This window comes from Piliocolobus tephrosceles, chromosome 16 (assembly GCF_002776525.5).
Source record: "Piliocolobus tephrosceles isolate RC106 chromosome 16, ASM277652v3, whole genome shotgun sequence".
Classification (NCBI taxonomy): domain Eukaryota; kingdom Metazoa; phylum Chordata; class Mammalia; order Primates; family Cercopithecidae; genus Piliocolobus; species Piliocolobus tephrosceles.
The window spans coordinates 47,307,352-47,329,393 of NC_045449.1; the positions used below are offsets into that span (position 1 = coordinate 47,307,352).

The 22,042-nt window shown below is 54.4% G+C and overlaps 1 protein-coding gene across 10 annotated transcripts in view; it reads right to left on the reverse strand.

Moving 5' to 3' along the window:
- Nucleotides 1-5,628: 5,628 nt before the first annotated feature.
- Nucleotides 5,629-22,042, reverse strand: part of SRCIN1 (SRC kinase signaling inhibitor 1) — a 75,406-nt gene continuing 58,992 nt past the window's right edge. For 4 of the 10 annotated variants that reach the window (XM_026448555.1, XM_026448556.2, XM_031934264.1 and 1 more), the window contains 4 exons: nt 21,469-21,735; nt 19,893-20,477; nt 18,840-18,986; nt 16,236-17,843 (listed from right to left, as the gene is read on the reverse strand). In XM_026448555.1, the coding sequence (XP_026304340.1) occupies nt 17,583-17,843; nt 18,840-18,986; nt 19,893-20,477; nt 21,469-21,735 (1,260 nt within the window). In that variant the 3' untranslated portion in view covers nt 16,236-17,582. The other 6 variants (XM_031934260.1, XM_031934263.1, XM_031934262.1 and 3 more) reach the window with 6 other exon arrangements.

Genomic DNA, 22,042 nt, shown 5'->3' on the forward strand with positions numbered 1-22,042 from the left:
CCCAGCTCCGGTCCCTGAAGCTAGATGACCAAAGAATAAATTTGCAGTTTTGCTTTTAGCCTTGCCTACTCGCTGGTTCTTTTGTGCCCACTCTGGTGGTCTTAGAAAAACAAATCAAAGACCTTGTCTCAAAAAAGTAAAATAGGGTAAGTAAAATAAATACAATAAAACTTGCTCTGCCTATCCAGTGGGTTTTTTTTTTTTTTTTTTTTTTTGAGACCGAGTTTCTCTCTTGTTGCCCAGGCTGGAGTGCAGCGGTACGATCTCAGCTTACTACAACCTCCGCCTTCCGGTTTCAAGCAATTCTCCTGCTTCAGCCTCCCGAGTAGCTGGTACTACAGGCACGTGCCACCACACCCAGCTACTTTTTTGTATTTTTTTTTTTCTTTTTTTTTTTGAGACGGAGTCTTGCTTTGTCGCCCAGGCTGGAGTGCAGTGGCCTGATCTCAGCTCACTGCAAGCTCTGCCTCCCGGGTTTACGCCATTCTCCTGCCTCAGCCTCCAGAGTAGGTGGGACTACAGGTGCCCGCCACCTCGCCTGGCTATTTTTTGTATTTTTTTTTTTAGTAGAGACGGGGTTTCACCGTGTTAGCCAGGATGGTCTCGATCTCCTGACCTCGTGATCCGCCCATCTCGGCCTCCCAAAGTGCTGGGATTATAGGCTTGAGCCACCGCGCCCGGCCTCTTTTTTGTATTTTTAGTAGAGATGGTGTTTCACCATGTTGGCCAGGATGGTCTCGATCTCTTGACCTCGTGATCCACCCACCTCAGCCTCCCAGAGTGCTGGGATTACAGGCATGAGCCACCACACCTGGCCTCCAGCGGGGTTTGATATATTTCATAGGAAACATTTCTTTGGGAAAACTCCAAATCTATGAGGGCTTAGGTGAAAGGAATAGAGATTGTTTCCCTGCCCTTCTAGTATGGACATGGAGAGGCAGCATGATTGTCACCCTGAACTAAAGCACAGGCTGGGAGTTTGAGTGAAGATTTCTGGAACGATGACAAAGGGGAGGGGAGGGAGGGATCCCCCTGCTAGGTGTGCCATTACGAGTAGTATCAGTCAGTCAGCACCATTGAGCTTTGAGGGAGCCTGTTCTCAGTTAAGGGGCACAGATGCCACTAGAACCAGGCCCCCAACCTGTGGATCGTGCTCTGTCACTCTGTGAGCTCAGAGACCACTTAAGCCACTCCATGATCAGTCAGAAAATGCCCAGGGCGACCCAGAGAGGATTGCAGACAGTGAAGGAGAGACGCCGAGGGCTGCCCCGACCACTACGTGTCAAGTAGCCCCTGCCTCCTCTCCATCAGGAACCTGAGCTCTGAAGACAGTCAGATCGTGCTCAAATCTTGACCAGAGTCAGCCTTCCCCACAGATAGCATGGAGGTAATAATATCCGTTGTCTGGGTTATTAGAAGATTAATGGACTCTCCATAAATGGTAGCAATTAGTATTATAAAACATTAATAAAGCATGGCTATTGGGAGGGGTATGTTCTGGAATTATTTTTCATTTTTGAGACAGGGTCTTGCTCTGTCACCCAGGCTGGAGTGCAGTGGCACGATCATGGTTCACTGCAGCGTCAACTTCCCCAGCTCAAGCGATCCTCCCACCTCAGCCTCCCGAGTAGCTGGAATACAGGCACCCACCACCACATCTGGCTAATTCTTGTAGTTTTGTTTTTTTTTTTTTTTTTTGGTAGAGATGGGGTTTTGCCATGTTGCTCAGGCTGGTCTCCAACCCCTGAGCTCAAGCAATCTGCCCTCCTCGGCCTCCAAAGTGCTAGGATTACAGGCATGAGCCACCTCGCCCAGCCAAGTCCTGGATTTCAATTCTGGCTCCATCACTCCGAAGCTACAAAGTCTCTGAGACACATTTTCCCCTTCCCTCAGACATTGGGTTGTTAGGCTTGAGTGAGTCCAGGCAGCTGTCATCTGCACCTGGTCCTAAATTATCACTCTGCTTTCGCTCCTGCCTCTCCATCTCCTTTCTTTTTTTTTTTTTTTTTTTTTGAGGTGGAGTCTCACTCTGTTGCCCGGGCTGGAGTGCAGTGGCCGGATCTCAGCTCACTGCAAGCTCCGCCTCCCGGATTTACGGCATTCTCCTGCCTCAGCCTCCCGAGTAGCTGGGAGTACAGGCGCCCGCCACCTCGCCTGGCTAGTTTTTGTATTTTTAGTAGAGACGAGGTTTCACCGTGTTAGCCAGGATGGTCTCGATCTCCTGACCTCGTGATTCGCCCGTCTTGGCCTCCCAAAGTGCTGGGATTACAGGCTTGAGCCACCGCGCCCGGCCTCCATCTCCTTTCTACAAGGCAGCCAGAGGTAACTTTTATTTTTTTTATTTATTTATTTATTTATTTATTTATTTATTTATTTATTTATTTTGTTTTTTTTTTTTTCGAGACGGAGTCTCACTCTGTCTCCCAGGCTGGAGTGCAGTGGTACGATCTTGGTTCGCTGCAACGTCTGCCTTGCGGGTTCAAGCTGATTCTCCTGCCTCAGCCTCCCAAGTAGCTGGGATTACAGGTGTGCACCACCACGCCCAGTACATTTTTGTATTTTTAGTAGAGATGAGGTTTTAACTGTGTTGGCCACGCTGGTCCTGCACTCCTGGCCTCGTGATCCACCTGCCTTGGCCTTCCAAAGTGCTGGGATTACAGGTGTGAGCCACCACACCTGTCCTACTGTATTGTATTATATTGTATTGTATTGGAGACAGGGCGTCCCTCTGTCACCTACACTGGAGTGCAGTGGTGCCATCATAGCTCACTGCAACTTCGAACTCCTGGCCCAAGCAATCCTCCCGCCTCAGCCTCCCCAGTAGCTGGAACTGCAGGTGCATGCCACTCTGAGATAACTTTCTTTTTCTTTTCTTTTTTTTTTTTTGAGACAGAGTCTCATTCTTGTCGCCCAGGTTGGAGTGCAATGCCATGACCTCGGCTCACTGCAACCTCTGCCCCCCGGGTTCAAGTGATTCTCCTGCCTCAGCTTCCCCAGTAGCTGGGATTACAGGTGCCCGCCACCATGCCCAGCTAATTTTTGTATTTTTAGTAGACACGGGGTTTCACCATGTTGGCCAGGCTGGTCTTGAGCTCCTGACCTTGTGATCTGCCCGCCTCGGCCTCCCAAAGTGCTGGGATTACAGGCGTGAGCCATCGTGCCTGGCCCACTCTGAGACCACTTCTGAAACAACATGTCAGTTCATGACACTTTCTTACTTTAACCCCTCCTATTGTTTTCCATGGCACCTTCCTTACCGCAGCCCATAAGGCCTCACATGAGGAGGCTTCTGCCCACCACGCTGCACTTTCCCCTCTTCACTCTTCTTGGATTTCCTTCATTTTCCAGAACCCACTGGTTATGTCCCACCCAGAGCCTTGTGCCTGGGACCCTCAGCCACCAGCGCCCCCAAAGCCCACTCCTCACCCACAAGGTCTCCCCTCAAATGTGACCGACCCTGCTACTCCTTGCCACACCTGTTGCAGGCCTCTTTCCTGTGCGCTCCCAGCACCTGCCTTGGTTGAGCTCAGGTGTCTGTGTTCTGTCTGCTGGCTGTCCTGGTGGCTCCCCTGCCAGACAGAGCCCCAGCCCCAAGGAGTGGATGAGCAGTGCCTCCCAAGGGGTGCATCCTGGACAGGTATCTGGCGGGTGAATGGGTGCCAGCCTCCTTCCAGGCGTGCAGCGGATGGTTCCATTTGTTACTTGATCTTGAACTGTCATGAGTGCAGTGATTCTGGGAGAGGGGGTTTTTGGCTCCTCTCCCAGTTTTTGGGGAATAGGATGGCAGAGAGAAGGCAAGATCTGCTGACATTCTTAAAAGGACATAGGGATGGGCTACGGGCAGGCTGGGGACTGGCTTTCTGTGAGTCTCAAGGGTTGCTGGGCTTTGGTGGGGGGGGTGACTCATGGAGGGGCATTCCCTGCAGACAGAAGGCAGGTTGCTGCCCTCTGTCTCCAAAGAGGTCTTTAGGAGAAGAAAGTGCAACTGGGGTCCCTGCAATAACTAGAAGATTGTGGCTCCAGGACACGGTCGTTACCTTCAGGGATGGAAATGAAGTGATGCTGAGTGGGGAGAAGAGATTCAGTAACATGCCAGCCCTCAGCCACACAGAACAGCTGGAGGGGCAGCCTCGGGGACTCTTAGAACATGCTGGAACAGTGGCACAGCCTTCAGAATTCCGGGAAAGCCTGTAAAACCCAATCAGGACCCGTGGCCCACTCCATGGTGCTCTGTGTAGCAGGTGCTGCTTTGCTGTGGCTGTTTGTGCATATGTGTGTACATACCTAAAGCACAGAGATGTCAAATGCATTTTGTATTGTTACTGCTTTACAGGTTTGAAAGCTGCAGCATCTAGAAAAGATAGGTGTGGTCGGGCTCGGTGGCTTACGCCCGTAATCCCAGCACTTTGGCAGGCCAAAGTGGGCAGATCACTTGAGCTCAGGAGTTCAAGACCAGCCTGGGCAACATGGCAAAACCTCATCTCTACAAAAAACACAAAAAATGTAGCCAGGTGTGGTGGCAGGCACCTGTAGTTCCAGCTACTTGGGAGGTTGAGGTGGGAGGATTACCTGAGCCCAGGGAAGTTGAGGCAATAGTGAGCTGTAATCATGCACTCCAGCCTGAGTGACAGAGGGAGACCCTGTCTAAAAAAAAAAAGAAAGAAAGAAAGAAAAGAAGGCCAGGTGCGGTGGCTCAAGCCTGTAATCCCAGCATTTTGGGAGGCCGAGACGGGCAGATCACAATGCCAGGAGATCAAGACCATCCTGGCTAACACAGTGAAACCCCGTCTCTACTAAAAAATACAAAAAACTAGCTGGGCGAGGTGGTGGGGGCCTGTAGTCCCAGCTATTCGGGAGGCTGAGGCAGGAGAATGGTGTGAACCCAGGAGGCGGAGCTTGCAGTGAGCTGAGATCTGGCCACTGCACTCCAGCCTGGGTGACAGAGTGAGACTCTGTCTCAAAAAAAAAAAAAAAAAAAAAAAAAAGAAAGAAAGAAAGAAAGAAAAGATGGGTGGACCCCAACAAGGGTCATTCACTCAAAGGGCAGGAGGCTGAGACCCAATTCAAGGGACTGCTGGAGGGCTGATGACCTCAGTTTTAGGGGTTACCGTGGGCTTTGGTGTCAGGAAGAGCTGGATTCAAACTTACTGGTTTGTCTATAACTTACCAGTTGTATGACTCTGGGTAAGATGCCCAACATCTCTGAGCTTTGTCTCGCCCGAGCAGGAGGTACTGGTAGCTACCTCACTGACGGTTGTGAGGGTTAGGCAGGGCACCTCTTGGAGTGCCAAGCCGAGAGCTGTTTTTTTCGTCTTGTTTTTGTTTTTTGAGACAGGGTCTCACTGTCACCCAAGTTGGAGTGCAGTGGTGCGATCTTGGCTCACTGCAACCTCCACCTCCTGGGTTCAAGAGATTCTCGTGCCTCTGCCACCCAAGTAGCTGGGATTACAGGTATGTACACCACCCCACCTGGCTAATCTCAGGGGCCCTGTTCTGTCCTCCCCCTCATGCTCTGCCAGCTGAAGACCAATGGCTGCCAGGGATTCCCCACCCCACCCATCTCAGCACCTTCCAGATCCTCCAGGGTGAAGCAGAGAAATAATGAGACATCAGCCTATAGGAAGGAGATCCAGGAGAGGAAAAAGAAACGAGTTTTATTAAAGCCCCAAACACTTGGCTAGAAAAACTGAAAAGGAAAGAGAGCAGGAAGGTGGGGAGAAGAAAAAAGGACATTAAAAAAGAGAGACAGAGAAAACACAGCAACCCTTTTCCATTTAGAAATTGTCAAGTTACACCGACAGAGGTCACAGAATATCCACAGAAGCCATCACTGCTACACCAACATGGGCCCTACAGGGTGGACGGGGCAGGGTGTGGAGCCGGGACTCACCCCGGGGGACCCCCTGGGGACCCCACTCAGAGCCTCAGGCCTGAGGCTCCTGGGAAAACAGCATATTGTGGAAGGGGCAGGAGAGAAACCCCCCATGCGAGTAACACAGCACAGTGGGCGGGGGCTGAGAGGACCAGGTACAGGGGTCCCCGGAGACGTCTTAGTTTTCTCTTGGTCAAGCACACACTGATGGACAGAGCAGCGAGGCGCATGCAGCTGGGGGCACTGACGTGCTGCGGGCTGTGAGAGGGCCGGTGGGGACGGGGGCTTGGGGAGGGAGCCGGAGCCAGTGGTGCAGGGATGATGGAACACACGCACACAGAGGCACACCCACACACCCGGGTCTGCACCAGCACACACACGTGCACACGCACACTCGCAGACACAGATCACATGCACCTCCATGTATGTGTCTCTGTCCACATGTACATGGCCCACACACAAGTCTCTGGCACTAGGCATGTCTGCACACACATTACACATGTTCTCACACACAAAGCTCCTCTCACGCTAACATGCAGGTAGGCACGTGCCAATGCCCAAACAGGTTACATGCACCTATGTGCCCACGCCTTCCGCCACACACGTGCTCGGCCATTCCTGTGGGTGCAGGCCCCATGCGTCTGCACACACGGTGCGTGGGCTCACGCCAGCACACACACAGGCTGCACGTGATTCCACACGGATGCCTCCCAGCCCATAAATGTGCAGGAACCAAAGGGAAAGAAAGATGCAAATCCCACTGGACTTCACCCGAGCGGGTGGGGCGGGGCACATGGCTCCCTCCTTCTGCCCCTTCGTGGATGGACACTGTCCCCTCACCTCCCCCACAAAGGGACATTCAACTCAGGACAATGACGGTGGGGCACACATTCCAGTCACAGGGCTGAGGGTGGGAGCTGGGGGCAAGCGAAGTAGCAAGCAGAGAGTAATGGAGTGGAGGGAGGAGGGGGCACCACTCCCCCCTCCCCTCCCAAGTCAGGGGGTCTCTGTACAGCCAAATCAAACCAGACCGTTTCACTGGGACCACAGAAGCCAGGCCGAAGTGCCCGCCCCCCAGCCCCCTCCCCCGCCAAAACAGCGGCCAGGGAGAGAGTGCCGTGGTTTTCTTTTTTTTTTCTTTTTTAAATATTTATATATATTTATATTACGTATATTATATATATAATATGTAAATATATTTTTAAAACAATATAAAATGTTAAGACACTTCACTTAAATGTAAAGAGTTGCCTGCAATTAAAAGTAATTGCATCATTTATGAGGTCCTTTTTTTTTTTCTATTTTCCAGGGTTTTTTTTTTTTCAGGAGGGATTTTTTTTTTCCTCTTTTGTTATTTTTCAAAAAGGCTTGCTCGCCTTGGTACAAAAATGATCCAAAGCTAGAAAACGAGGATGAACCAACAAAGGCAAAAACGAAAAAAGAAATGGAGAAACACAACCCCAGAGTCCCCTCCCCCCAAACCCTCAGCAGCTCCGGCGCTCCCCAAGTGCGGGCTTTCCCCAGCCAGGCCCCAGGGGTTGGGGGACTCTGCCTCTTGCGCAGCTCCTCCTTTCTGTGCTTGCTGGGGGGACTGATTCGAGTCCCCCTCCCCTGTGCTTGCTTCACTTTGTGCTCCAAGTGGGACCCCACTCCTCCTCCTCCTCTTCTCCCATCCTCTCCCTACTGGCTCCTCACGGTGCCCTCTGGGCGGCCAGGAGTGAGAACCAAAATTGGCCTCTCTCTGCCTCCCCAGGACCCGGCCAAAAGCAAGGTGGCACTGCCAACCGCCTCTGCAGGGCAGGCAGGGCGTCCACAGGCCAGGGGCGCTGGCTGGACGGTCAGGCCTCAGGGACCTTCAGACATCTCACCAGGGTCACCAGAGCCCCATTGAAAAACTACATCTCATCCTTTCCCGGAAAACCCTCAAATCACCAGGAGGATGACTGAAGGTCAAGTCACCCCACCTCGGGGTCCCAGGTGTCTTCGCCGCTCTCCATCAAGCCCCTCTTGACCCTCCCATTTCCCTCAAACCAGACCCTTCCCCCAACTGCAGGCCACAAAACCTGGTTTTCTAGGCCCCTCATTCTTGCCCACCCCACCCCCATTAAATAAGTTAATGCCATTTAAAGTGCTAAATCAGGAAACTAAAAGTAACAAATACCCGTCTGGGCCGCCCTCTCCCAAGGCAGTGTCCCCGATGTCCGGCTGTCCATGCAACCCACCCTCCACAGCCAGCAGACCAAAGGGCCTCTGTCCTCCACTCCATGGCCTCACACCCACCCTGAGGCCGCTCAAGCTCCGGCCTAGTCTCCAGCCTGTCCATCTCTACTCCAGGCCCACTGGGGTGTGAGTGGGAGGAGGCAGAGCAGCCACAGAGGAGGTCGCAGTCTTGTCCGAGCTTGGACAGGGAGTGGGGCGTCTCCAAGGCCAGTCTCCCTGCACCCCGCTCTCCGGCCTGATGTATGGGTTGGTCCGATGTCCCCGCGTTCCTCCAGGAAAGTACCGAGAAACGGGAGAGGGGTCTCCCACTGCTCCAAGTCTCCGTGGCTCAGAGTTTGTTTGGAGTATTCTTGGGAAGTGAAGGGAAGGCGGGAAGGGGTGCAGGAGCTTCAGGATGGACTAGGGGAAAGAGTGGTGAAAGAGAAGAGGGAGAGACGTGACAGGTGCGGCCAGTGAGAGGCCAGCTGGGAACAGATCAAAGAAGGTGGTGTGTTTGGTTTTTAGTTTTACTGTTTAAAAAAAAGATAATTAAAAGTGAATCGTTAAAAAAAAAACCAAAAACACCAACAGAGGGTGGGTAGAGGGAGCTGAGGAGGGCCACAGCCTCCTCTGCAGGGCGCACCCCTCGGGGGTCTGGAGAGTAGGGTGGGGTGGAGATGAAGGGAAGAGAGGGGAGAAATGGCAGGAGTGAGGGAGGGGGACAGGCGGGGCAGCGGGGTGAGGGGCTTCTAGAAGGAGATGGAAGAATTCCTTGCCCCAAAGGAAGTCAATACAGGGATAGAGGTTCTGGAAGCCGAGGGCTTTTCTGAGACTGGGCTCGAGGTCTCATTCGACCCGCTCATCTCTTTAGATGGTTTAGTGGCCTGGAACAAAAACAGGGGTCAGGGGTCAGAGAGCAGAAGGGAGCACCTCCATGCTGGCCCCCAGCCGAAGTTTTAAAAGTGGAAAACCTCCACAAATCCAAGGAAATTAACTGCAAAACGAAGAAGCCAGAAGGGCATCTGGAGAGAGAGGTCCCTTGAATGGGGAGGGGCGGGGGCAGAAAAGGCAGGGAGGGGGCACGAGGTTGGACAAAGGGCCTAGGTAGTCAGAGCAGGAGGGCAGGCCCACAGTTACTGAGAGCAGAGAGAGAAGCAGAGAGTGACCGGAGAAGCACAGGAGAGGCCGCGCCCAGGACGGGCAGACAGGGAGGTGGGGAGGGGGAAGGGGAGGGGAGGGGAGGAAGAAGAAGTGAAACGTTAGCTGGGACGGGGCACACGCCCTGCGGGGGAGCGGGGGCAGGGTGGGGAAAGGCTCCTAGTCCCAACTGGCCTGTCGTACAGCCAGAGCCCCTTCCAGCCTCATCCTGGTGGCAACAGAGGAGGGTTCTTATCCTCCCAGTGGGGAATAAACACTTCAAGCACGCCCACCTCCACCACCACCACCTGGAAATCTGGGAAGAAGGTGCTACCGCACCAGGCTCCCGCCCAGTGCAGGAAGCCCCACTGTGCATCCTGCAAGCACTTGTCACCCCAGTTGGTAACAGGAGGCTACTTCCTCATGACTCGTCCTGCCCTCACTGGTCAGTAGAACTGACCCCTCATCCTCCTCCCACCTTTGGTGAACTACCGTGTCTCCACCGGTCCTGGAGGCTTGTCCTCTCAAAGTGCAGTTTGAGAGTTACATGCATTACCTCATCATTTCCAGGCATGCATCGTGAATGCAGATTCCTGGGCTCCCCTCCAGAATCCATCTCTTGTGTGGACTCATGCATGTGCATTTTAAGCAGGCGCCCCAGGTGCCTCTGCTGCACACTTACCTTTGAGATCCACTGGGTTAAGGCTACACAGACCCGGGTTTCTCTCTGTAATTGTAATCACTGTCCCTCCTGGCCTTTCTTAGCTACTAGTGTGAGAACTGAATCACCCAGATTTAAAAAAAGATCCAAAAGATAAGACAGGGTGCTGTGGCAAGTCACCAGAGACCACCCTGAGGTTAGGTCTGGGCAGGGTCGTTCACTTCCCTGTACTTCCCTGCTGCTAGGGGATTTTCTCAGATGCCTTGCAGCGGAGAAGCTGGAGAAGCTAGAGTCTAAAGCAAGCCCTGTCTCCAGCAGCCTGCCTGGCTCACAGTGAAGAACCAGTGCTGGCTGAACTCACCATTTCTCCTTTACAGGTGCACAGACGGTTGGTTCTGCGATACACCTGGGTTTTGCTCACCACAGTGTAGTCTGTCATCTACATTTCCCTTTTATGAGAATCAAAACCAGGGCCGGGTGTGGTGGCTCACACCTGTAATCCCAGCACTTTAGGAGGCTGAGGCAGGAGGATTGCTTGAGCCCAGGAAGTCAAGACCGGCCTGGGCAACGTGGCGAGACCTCATCTCTACTAAAAATAAAAATAAAATTTTAATAGCTGAGTGTGATGTTGTGTGCCTGTGGAGGCTGAGGTGGGAGGATGGCCTGAGCCCAGGAGGTGGAAGTGGCAGTGAGCCGTGATTGCACCACTGCACTCCAGCCTGGGTGACAGAATGAGGCCTTGTTTTTTTTTTTTTTCAGTTTCGTTATTTATCTATTTATTTAAGTCAAAGCGGAAGTTCCCCATTTGGGTTTTCTTTTTCTTTTCTTCCTTGGTTTTTCTTTTTTTTTTTTTGGGGACGGATTTTTGCTCTTGTTGCCCAGGCGGGAGCGCAATGGCGCAATCTTGGCTCACAGCAACTTCTGCCTCCCAGGTTCAAGCGATTCTCCTGCCTCAGCCTCCCAAGTAGCTGAAATTACAGGCATGTGCCACCATGCCTGGCTAATTTTGTATTTTTAGTAAGATGAGGTTTCTCCATGTTGGTCAGGCTGGTTTCAACCTCCCGACCTTAGGTGATCCGCCCACCTCGGCCTCCCAAAGGGTTGGGACTATAGGCATGAGCCACCACGCCCAGCCCTGTTTGGGTTTTCTAACCCCTCTCCTCTGCTCATCCATTACTCAAGGGAGTTCTAGGGGGTCCAGGGAGGGCCCAGCCACAGGGTCAGCAGACTCACGCAGTCCTCAGATGTGTCAGGCATAGCCCCTGCCCTCTCTGTGTCCCCAGTACCTGGGCCTGGAGACAAATTCATCTAAAGGGAACCAGAGGCTCTCTGACCATTGTGTCACTTACCTTGGGCTCAGTCCTGCCTCTCCTCTGCTCTAGCCTTTCCCATTTAAAGTTCTTTCCCCCAAAGCCAGATGGGAGAGGAGCACTGCCCAGTTTCCCCTGATATCTCTTCACACCTCACTGTGTCCCCTGGCAAGGTGCTGATTCTCCCCGGCTGTCCTTTTCCCTCTGAACTGATCTTCTAGGTAAAAGCTGCTTTTTCTGCTCTTGCCCCTTCAATATTTTTCAAGAGCCTCGTTCTATTTCAAGCTTTGGTCTTTGGAACACTTGTCTTCCGGCACCACCACCTGGCTCCTATATTCAGGCAGGTGACGTGCCCTCACCCAGTCGAGGTCCCTCTTCTCCCCACAACAGCCAGTGCAAGACCTTTAGACATCCAGCTGCACCAGTTTACGGGGATGCCTCGTCCCTGTCCCGCTTCTTCACAGAGGCCACTTCTGCAAACACGTGCTTTCTAAAATCCTCTCGGGCCATCTTGCCTCCCAGGAGACTCTGGCCACACCGTCCACAATCCACTCTCCTGAAGTTGAAGGAGCACATCCAGCTGTGCCTGGTGACCCCAGCCTGTGCCGCTAACCCTTCTCAGGTGACACAGCTGCTATCTCTGAAGATTCCTGTCATTTCCTTTCACCCATCATCCTCCCCTGCTGGTTCCAATTATGTCCAGAGAAGCAGAACTTGGTCACCTTTGTGGCAAGGCAGAAACCTCACACATGTCCAGTTTTCAGCTGGGGGAGGCAGGGAGCACTGAGCTGGTCCCAGAGGGCAGCACCCTGCACACCTCCCTCGTGCCTGGGAATCAGAGCCGGCCGCCTGCTCTCGCTGGGTCCATGCTCCCCAGGCCCTTCACACTCAGAAGCTCAGATGTCAAGACAAGTGTGGAACCTCTTGACTCTACAGACGTCGCTGGCTCCACCTCCAGGGCCATTCCCAGGGCCACCCTCCCTAGCCCCCACGCCCTCCTTCCTTGCTAAGCCCTGCGTGGATCAGGAGAAGCTGGGCTTTCCCCAGCCCGAAGTGGGGGGTGTGGGGATCATGACTAAATCTATGGCAATTGGAGAAATTCCTTTCTCCTTGCCAGTGACTGATATAGGAATGGGCAGTGAGATAAGAGGTGTGGTCTGTTGGGGGCTTCTGGGAAAGATTCTCCGGCTTCTAAAAACAGCTGTGTGAGGCCAGGCTCAGGCCTGTAATCCCAGCACTTTGGGAGGCCTAGGCGGGCAGATCACTTGAGGTCAGGAGTTTGAGACCAGCCTGGCCAATACAGTGAAACCCCAACTCTACCAAAAAATACGAAAATTAACCAGGCATGGTGGCACACGTCTTTAGTCCCAGCTACTTGGGAGGCTGAGGCAGGAGGATGGCTTGAACCACGGAGGTGGAGGTTGCAGTGAGTTGAGATCACACCACTGCACTCCAGCCTGGGCGACAGCCTGGGTGACTCTATCTCAAAAAAAATTTTTTTAAATAAATAAATTTTAAAAAACAGCTTTGTGAAGCCGGGCGTGGTGGCTCATGCCTATAATCCCAGCACTTTGGGAAGCTTAGGTGGGTGGACCACCTGAGGTCAGGAGTTTGAGACCAGCCTGGGCAATGTGACGAAACCCCATCTGTACCAAAAATACAGAAAATTAGTGAGGCGTGGTGGTGCCACCTGCCGTCCAGCTACTTGGAAGGCTGAGACGGGAGGACCGATTGAGCCTGGGGAGGTCAAGGTTGCAGCGAGCAGAGATCATGTCACTGCACTCCAGCCTGGGTGACAGAGTAACTGTCTCAAAAATAATAATAATAAAATAAGACCAAGCATGGTGGTTCACGCCTGTAATCCCAGCACTTTGGGAAGCTGAGGCGTGTGGATCACAAGGTCGGGAGTTCAAGATCAGCCTGGCCAACATGGTGAAGCCCCATCTTTACTAAAAATACAAAAATTAGCCAGGTGCAGTGTGCAGTGGTAGGCACCAGTAATCCCAGCTACTCAGGAGACTGAGGCAGGGTAACTGCTTGAACCCAGGAGGCGGAGATTGCAGTGAGCCAAGATCGTGCTACTGCACTCCAGTCCGGGTGACAGAGTGAGACTCTGTCTCAAAAAAAAAAAAAAAAGAAAGAAAATAATAATAAAATAGGCCAGGTATGGTGGCTCACACCTGTAATCCCAGCACTTTGAGAGGCTGAGGCGGGTGAATCACAAGGTCAGGAGTTCGAGAACAGCCTGACCAACATGGTGAAACCCTGTCTCTACTAAAAATACAAAAATTAGCCAGGCGTGGTGGTGGGCACCTGTAATCCCAGCTACTTGGGAGGCTGAGGCAGGAGAATCGCTTGAATCCAGGAGGCAGAGGTTGCAGTGGGCCGAGGTTGCGCCATTGCACTGCAGCCTGGGTGACAGAGTAAGACTCTGTCTCAAAATAAAATAAAATAAAATAAAATAAAATAAAAAGAATAATAAAATAATAAAAATGACAACGGGACCAAATGCAAAGAAAGTTGGGTCCTGATATCCTCAAGCTGCTGAATTCACCAACCCTGGAATCTCCCTGCTTCCAGCCTTCTTGGTTACAGAGTACCTTTCTTTATTGTTTAAGCCATTTTGAATCAGGGTTCCTGTTCCTTGCAGCTGAAAGCATTCTCACTGACGCATGTGAAGCCCAGTGTTGCTTTATTGCTCTATTCAACCTTTGTTTTTTGTTAACGTATCACCTTCTAGAATTCTCGTCACAAGCGTGATCTCATCAAGGCTTGCTCACACCCACGAGGTTATGCTCCCTGGCAGGGCAACAGAATCCAGTACTAAGACAACAGAATTTGTAGCAGGTGGAATTGGGTTTAAGTCCCAGCTCTGCCACTTTTTAACTGTGTGACCTTAATTGCATATCTCTCTGGGCCCTCATGTCCTCACCTGCAAATGGATAACAGGCCTCACAGCACCAGATGCACACCACGAGATGATGCCAACTGGGCGTAAGACCCAGCACCCAACACTCTCAGTAAACATGCAACAAATGGTAACCATTATAGCGATTGTCATTTTAACCTTTCAGATTTGCTTTGTCTGTTTCCATCTGGATTGGGCCTCATCAATGGCAAACTTATTCGCTCATTCACCCAACAAATATTTACTGAGTGCCTACGTATGCCAAGCACTATTCTAGGTGCTGTGGGGATGCAGCCATGACAACACAGATTTACCTTAAGGTATAAAAGTTGTAAACTTGGTACCTAACAGGTATGCTGTTTGTCTTTCACTTGCCTCTCCATGCCCCAGAACCAGTTATTGGGGGGGGCGGGGGCTCAGTATATTGCCCAGGCTGGTCTCGAACTCCTGGCCTCAAGTGATCCTCCTGCCTTAGCCTCCCGAAGTGTTGGAGGGTAGAGTTCCTTCCCTTCTCTCTCCCTCCTGGGAGCTGTGTCACAGGCAGCAGCTGTGCCCTCCACAGCACAGCTCTGCTACTCCTGCCCTCTGGGATTCGCTAAACACCTGCCCCACTGCCCTTCGCCCAGGGAGTCACAGCCTCCTGCTCTGAGATGTCCATGGGTACCTTGGCATCCCTTGTTTTCTCCCTGAATCCTCTGCTGTGGTCCTTTCATTCAAGTCTCTTCATTTGGGGCTGGGCGTGGTGGCTCACACCTGTAATCCCAGCACTTTGGGAGGTGGATCACTTGAGGTCAGGAGTTCGAGACCAGCCTGGCCAACATGGTGAAACTCCACCTCTACCAAAAACACAAAAATTAGCCGGGCGTGGTGACACACACCAGTAATCCCAGCTACTCAGGAGGCTGAAGCAGGAGAATTGCTTGAACCCGGGAGATGGGGGTTGCCGTGAGCCGAGATCACGCCACTGGACTCCAGCCTGGGCAACAGAGCCAGACTCCATCTCAAAAAAAAAAAAGAGCCTCTTCATTTGAGCCATCTGAGAAGATAAGCAGGTGTTCAGCAGATTTCTTAGCCCTAATAGAAGAGGGGGCGTCCATAGCTTCAGGTCTACACCGAGCCCTTGATCCTTGCATGCCTGGGAACCTGGCTCCTGTCCCTCCCTGGGATCCTAAGCACAACATTCACGGCCTTCTCCTCAGTCACTTCCTCTGACTACTCTGTGGGGTCATGCCCTGCTGCAATGCACCTCCATCTTAGAACTTTCTTACTCCCAATTTCTGTGTCCCTGATCCCGGCACTTCTAGTCTACTCTACCTCAACATTGTCAAAGACCGCTTAGATTCATGGGATGAAGGAAAGGCCTTGAGCGCTGCCCCCTCCCTCCCCCCGCCCACCGCCCGTAAAGCTCACTGTGGTTTTCCAAGCTCTCACCTGTACCTGGCATTATGTGAGCTCAGGACCAGGCTGGGTACTTCTGTCCCGATGGTACAGGTGAAAGAAGGGCCTGAGAGGACAGAGGGCTTTGACCAAGCCCACAGGCTGAACTGGTGTGAAGCACGTCCCGCCAGTGACCCGCGTGGCTGACGCACACCGAGGGTGTGGGGTGGAGGGGCAGGGTGAGCTGAGAATGCTGTGAAGGGCCCTGGGTCGCACATGAAGGATTTGGGTTTATCATCCACCAGGGGCCGGGGCAGGGATTTTAAGCTGGAAGGGGTGTGTGTGCGTGTGTGAGAGAGAGAGACATACACACACACAGAGAGACAATCAAATCTGCATTTTACAAAGTTCCCTCCCCACCCCCAGGTCTTGGGAAATCAGTTAGAGGTGACAGAAGTCACAAGGAGCTCTTAGAAGACCATGCATGTTGGTAATGAGATAGCGATGGTTTTCTATACTTCATTGGTTCTCTATACTTCACTGTTGAAAATTTCCACAGGGAGGCCAGGCGCGGCGGCTCACACCTGTAATCCCAGCAGTTTGGGAGGCTCAGGCGGACGGATCACGAGGTCAGGAATTTGAGACCAGCCTCGCCAACATAGTGAAACCCCATCTCTACTAAAAATAGAAAAATTTAGCTGGGCATGGTGGTGGGTGCCTGTAATCCCAGCTACTCGAGAGGCTGAGACAGGAGAATCGCTTGAACCCAGGAGGCAGAGGTTGCAGTGAGCCGAGATCGCGCCATTGCACTCCAGCCTGGGTGACAGTGCGAGACTCTGTCTCAAAACAAAATAAATAAAATAAAATAAAATAAAATTTCCACCAGAAAACATGTATTACTTTACCAGAAAGAAGCCATGTTTGTAAGAAAGGCTACTGGAGCACTGGAAGTGAGACAGGGGCACCGAGGGGCTTGGGAAGGCTGGGTGTGGGCAACCCTTCCTGAGGGGGACAGCAGCTGGGGCAGCCTAGTACAGGCTGGGGCGGCAGGATCGGGGGAGCATTGTGTCTGGATGCACACTTGCGAGGAGCCTGGGGACGCCCGGGGAAGCGTGTGTGGGTGACTGGAGCTCAGAATGGAGATGCGGGTGGGGGCAGGGACTAAGCAGTGCCTGGTGCCTGAGGAGAGGAAGGCATGGTGTGAGGAGAAGAGGCTGAGGAGTGGAGCACAGGAAAGGGAAGAGGCGGGCAAAGGCGAGTCGCCCAGGCAGGGTGCAATGGCTCACGCCTATAATCCCAGCACTTTGGGAGGCCGAGGTGGGAGGATCACCTGAGCTCAGGAGTTTGAGACCAACCTGGCCAACATGGTGAAACCCCGTCTCTACTAAAAATACAAAAATTAGCCAGTGTGGTAAGGTAGCCTGTAGTCCCAGGTGCTTGGGAGGCTGAGGCACAAGAATCACTTGAACCCAGGAGGCGGAGGCTGCAGTGAGCGGAGATCACACCATTGGACTCCAGCCTGGGTGACAGAGCAAGACTCCGTCTCAAAAAAAGAGGGAGTTGCTCAGAAAGGAGCCCGGAAGCTCGGGGTGGAGGCTGGAGAGAGGATTCTGTGGAACAGAGGGTCTGCACAGCCCTATGCAGGTGTGGGGGGTCTACAAGGCCACAGGCTGCAGAGCAGTGGGGGAGCGGGGTGGAAAGAGCCCATCTGGATGCCACTGGAGACCCAGGCAAGCCCGGAGATGGGGTGGAGGCTGGGCCATAAAGGCGTGAGGCTGACACCACAGCCGAGGAGCTGGGCTCCGGGGAGCGAGGAACTAGGGTGGGAAACAGTGGAGCATAATTAGAGCCAAGGGAAGGGCCTGCTGGAGAGGCTGAAGCACTTTGTGGTAGGGAGGGAGGCAGTCTGGACTTGTGTCCTGCCCCCCACTTGCCAGCCATGTGGCCTTGGGTTAAGCCTCAGTTTCCCTACCTGCCATAGGGGGGTAATAGACCTTCCTCAGTGTGGTGAGTGTGAGATGAGATAATGCGTGTGCCTGGCCCCAGTGAAAGCTCTGTCAATGTCAGCTGCTCTGCTGGGCATCCAGAAGGGTCCAGCCTGGACAGGACAAGGGGAACTCATCCCTGGCAGTGGCAGGAAAAAGAACGCGAGATGAGGCTCGCAGAATGTCTGGGGGCCATGAGGAGGCAGTTGGGGAGCTGTGGATAGGCTGCGAGGGGCCGGAGGAATGCTTTTTGAGAGATTCTCCTGGGAGCCAGTAGGGAGGCAGGGACCCAAGGTGCCCAGGACCTGGGTCCCACGGTTCCGATCCTGGCTGTGATGCCACCTTGCTGTGCACCTTTGGGAGGCCCCTCTCCTTCTCTGAGCTGTCCCCTCATCTGAAAAAGAAATGGACTCACCCATCTCTAACCTCTTGCCTCTGAGTCTAGAACCTTCTCTAACATCTTGCCTCTGAGTCTAGAACCTTCTTTAAGTGAGAGCACCTGGACACATCACAGCCCCCACCCTCACACCCAGAATGGGCCTGTCATACGGGAGCTGCTCATAAATATTCACTGAATCAAACGAGCGCACTAAGGGTCTCTCACAATATCTAGGTCCAGGAGCCACCCTGCAGCCTCTGACCAGACCACATGGGCAATAAACACCCACGGGTGAGGTGTGTCTACTCTCCACACAGCCCCTGCGCCTGCTCATTAGATCTGAAAGAGATTGCGGCACCCCTGCAATTCCTGCTGCACCCCTACCCTTCCCGAGGGCCAAAGTGCCTCGCCCTGTCCCCACCCCACCTTGCAAAGACGGGAGGTGACCCCACCGAAACCCAAACACAAGGCTGAAAAGCAGATGCAAAGTTGGCTTCTCCCTTGACTAGGGGTGGCCTAAGAGCTAAGAGGGAGGCTGAGGTGAGAGGGGGGCCCTGAATAGCAGGCGGAGCCCTGGGAAGAGGGAGAGGAAAGCGGAGAGAGAAACAGAATGGCAGGAAGCAGAGGGCCGCAAAATCCCCCTTCTGCACCCCAGGGTAGGCCAGGGACCCAGACCTTGGGGCTGCTGGAGCCACAAACCCGCTCCCTCCTCCAGGAGCCAGCAGTGGCAGCTGGAGATGAGTCTTCTCTGTGTCTGAGTAAGGGAACTCCTGAGAAGGGAGGTGCCTGGCTGAGAACTCATGTGCCTACCCAGATCCAAAGCTCTGGGATCAGGAGGAGGAGAGAGAAGATGGCTCAGGGGGTGGGTGGGGCAGTCCTGGCAGGGAAGGTCTGTCTGGGCAGAGGTTGGGAAAGCTGGTCACGGGAGCAGGGGCAGGAGATGCCCAGCTGGGCAGGGGCGCGGCATGCAGCAGAGCGGGCCTGGGTGGCCCCCACAGTCCCTGCCCTCACCTGCTGCTGGGCCTGGATCCGCATGTACTCGGCCCTCTGCTTGCCATGTTTGCTTTTGTCAGGGCTGCCCACCTGGCCCTGGGCCGCCTTCAGCCGAGAGGCCCCCGGAGTCACCACCTTCATGGGCGGTACGCTGCCTCCACCACTCTGCAAGAAGAGGAACAGGGCTGCAGTTGCCGGGTGCACGTGGGGTGAATCACACAGGAACCCTAGCACTGGGTGGGGTTTCGGGGCTAGGACCTCCCCAGTGGGACCTTTTGAGACCTGAAGACCCCTCTCTGGCTCCACATCCCAGTCCAGAACCCAGGTCTACTCTCTGAGTCCCCATTTATGGTCTCCCTGCAGGAGAGGGATGGGGCCCCAGCCAGGTTCCCAACAGCTCTTGAGGGAGAGCTCTTCAGTGGCTTCCCTGAGTAGCCCAGAGGCAGCTGATGCCCTCCTTGGGGAGCCTCTGCTAAAGTGAGGGTCCCCAGCAGCAACCCCACTCCCGGCAAGGGGCACCACCTGGACCTGAGTGCACATGCCGGCGAGGGGCTCTCTATAATGGCACACAGAGCAGAGAGGCAGCCCCAGGCCCACATGCTACTCCTAAGGGGAGGATAGAGGTGAGGTCTCCCTAGGGATGGGCAAGCTTGGCTCCCATGAACCTCCCCAAGTACCAGGCCTGCCCACGGGGCACTGGGGATCCAGAGGCGCAAGCAGAGAGATGACAGAGACAGAGAGTCAGAGACAGGAGGGGGAGGGGAGCATGGAGAGGGAAGGTGGGGAGAGAACTTTATTTGTTGGTTTACAGATACAGAGCAGAAGGGGAGAGGCCCTGGTTCTTGCCAAGGCTGGGGATTGGCCGACCCCTGGGTAGGCCGGCTTCCCAGCCTGCCTCGGACTCTGCCTGCAAACCCTGCTTTGACACCAGGCTCCCAGGAGAGTGATAAGAGCTGAGAGAAGGCTGGTGGGAGGAGGGGGCTGGCCTGGCATTCCTGCCGCCCCCTACTCCATCCGACTCTGGAAATGGAGGAGGAAGGCAGCAGGGAAGGATGAAGAGGGGGCAGCCACCTGGGGGCTGAGGGGTAGGGGTGGGGGGCTGCCAGGGGACCCCACGGCAGGGCCTGTGCCCATGTTGCTCAGGGTGGCTTCCAGCTCCCGGAGCGTCTCCTCCAGGCTGTCCATCCGCTGGGCAGTGGTGCCCCATGTGGCACAGCCTGAGTTGGCAGCAGCCTGGCCCTGGTGCTCCCTACTGCAGGTTTGGGCATCGTGTCCAGAGTCCTTGAGGATCTCCTCTGGGTAGGTGTCAGCAGTAGAGGTCTCCGGAATCCCATCCTGGGCTGGTCCCTGAGGACAGGGTACCCTGGCTTCTCCATCCTCTAGGCTGCAGCCTCCTCTGCCCAGTCTCTTCAGAGCTGCCCCCTCCTTCCAGGGCACGAAGCTGCTCCTCGGCCCAGGAGTCTCTCCCACTACCCCTGGCGGGGCCTGTGGACCATCCCAGCCCCTCCCGCTGTCAGCCAGGGTCCATGGTCTTGGGGTGGGACCTGTCCTGGGTCCCAGTTCCTCAAGTCTGGCCTCTGGCGGGCTAGGAGGGCTAGGGGCACACTCTGTTAAGATGATCTTTGGGATGCAGAAGGCCCTGGGACCTGGGGCAGCCTGCGGGGAGAAGGAAGATGAGGAAGAGTATGATTCCTACAACCAAACCCCAAGCTAAAATGGGGGTTACAGTTAGGTGAGCCTAGCCACTTTCTTTTAGAAATTGAGGCAGGGAGGGTCCTGACAGAGGCTACCCAGTAAGTTGGAGGCAAAATTGGGACCAGAATTCAGGTCTTTCCCACCATACCCCACGGCCTCCTACTTTCCAGTAAAGGTGCCGGTTTGGCCAGGGCAGGCACACGTTTACTTCACACCACCCATGTGAGCCTCCGGGAGCCGGTCTCAGGGTTGCTCCCGTGAGTGTGCCCATCTGTGCAATGACTCAACACCAAGGTGGGGCCGGTGGAGGATGAAGTGAGCTCGCTGGGCATGTTGTGAGTGCTTCATAAATATTAGTTATTTGTTGAAATGAATGGAATGATGGAAACCTTTGGCCCCGTGTGGGCAGAGACCACATGTCAGCCTCTGGCATCTCAAACCAGAGACTTCTGGCCAACCCCAGCTTTGTGTGCTCTCCCCAAGAGCTTCACAGCTGGAAGGGGTGGGGCTTGCCCCTTGCCACATCCTCTGCTGCACACACACTCGGGCAAAGGTCCCTTGGGCACCTGCTCCGGTGCCAGCATCCCTGGCCCTGGCCTCGGTGAGGGCACAGAGGGAAGCCCCAAGTACCACTCCCCGACATGAGTGAATCCTGGTCTAACTCTGAGCACCAGGCTTGTGCCAGGTGCCGTCACATCCTTCCTCACCTTCAGTGCCTACCTTAACCCGTGAAGTGACTGCTGGTCTCACCAGGGCGAGGGACGTTACATGCTTCACCCAAGGCCACCCACCCGCAGCTAGTTAGTGGTAGAGCCTGGATTTGAACCCAGAAAGTCTGACTCCAAGGCCAGTGCTCCTTCCACTAAAGGGAGCCGTGGGGAGATGGGGGGGCAGCAGGGACCCCCAACCACCCCCTCCCAAAGGAACCCACCCAGCCTTGCCACCTGCTTACCTGGAAGCGGGGGATGCTGACTGGGGAGGCAGAGAGGGCGACCTCATACTCGCCCGGCTCCACAGCCCGATGCTGCCGCAGGATGCAGAGGGTCAGCCAGGGGCAAAAGGCCTTGTCCACTGGGCCCCTCAGGATGGGCTCCCAGAGCCAGAAAGGGGCAGGGCTTGGATGGGAGGGGCCAAAGTGCCAAGGGCACGGCCAGTCCAGGAGGCGCCCCTTCCATAGAGCTCGTCCTAGAGGTTCCTCACACTGCTCTGTGCCCATCCCCTGCCCAGCAGAAGGCACTGTCCACTATCTGATGCCCCTCTGCTCTTCCCCTACCAGGAAACCAAAGTGCCACCAGGCCTCCAGCCAGGCCAGAAATCAGGTGGCCATCAGCACAGAGCCTGTTGTGGGCCAGGGAGCCCCAGACAGGGAATGTGTGCACATGGGAGGCTCTCCTTCCCCAGAGCGGAGGGCCCCGGCCTTAACCTGACCTGGCAGAGAGAGAGATTCCCAGACCTTCCCCCTCCCCTCCTCCCCAAACACAGTCCCCAGGGGTGGGGTGCAGACAGCAGGTTCACCCCCAAATTCC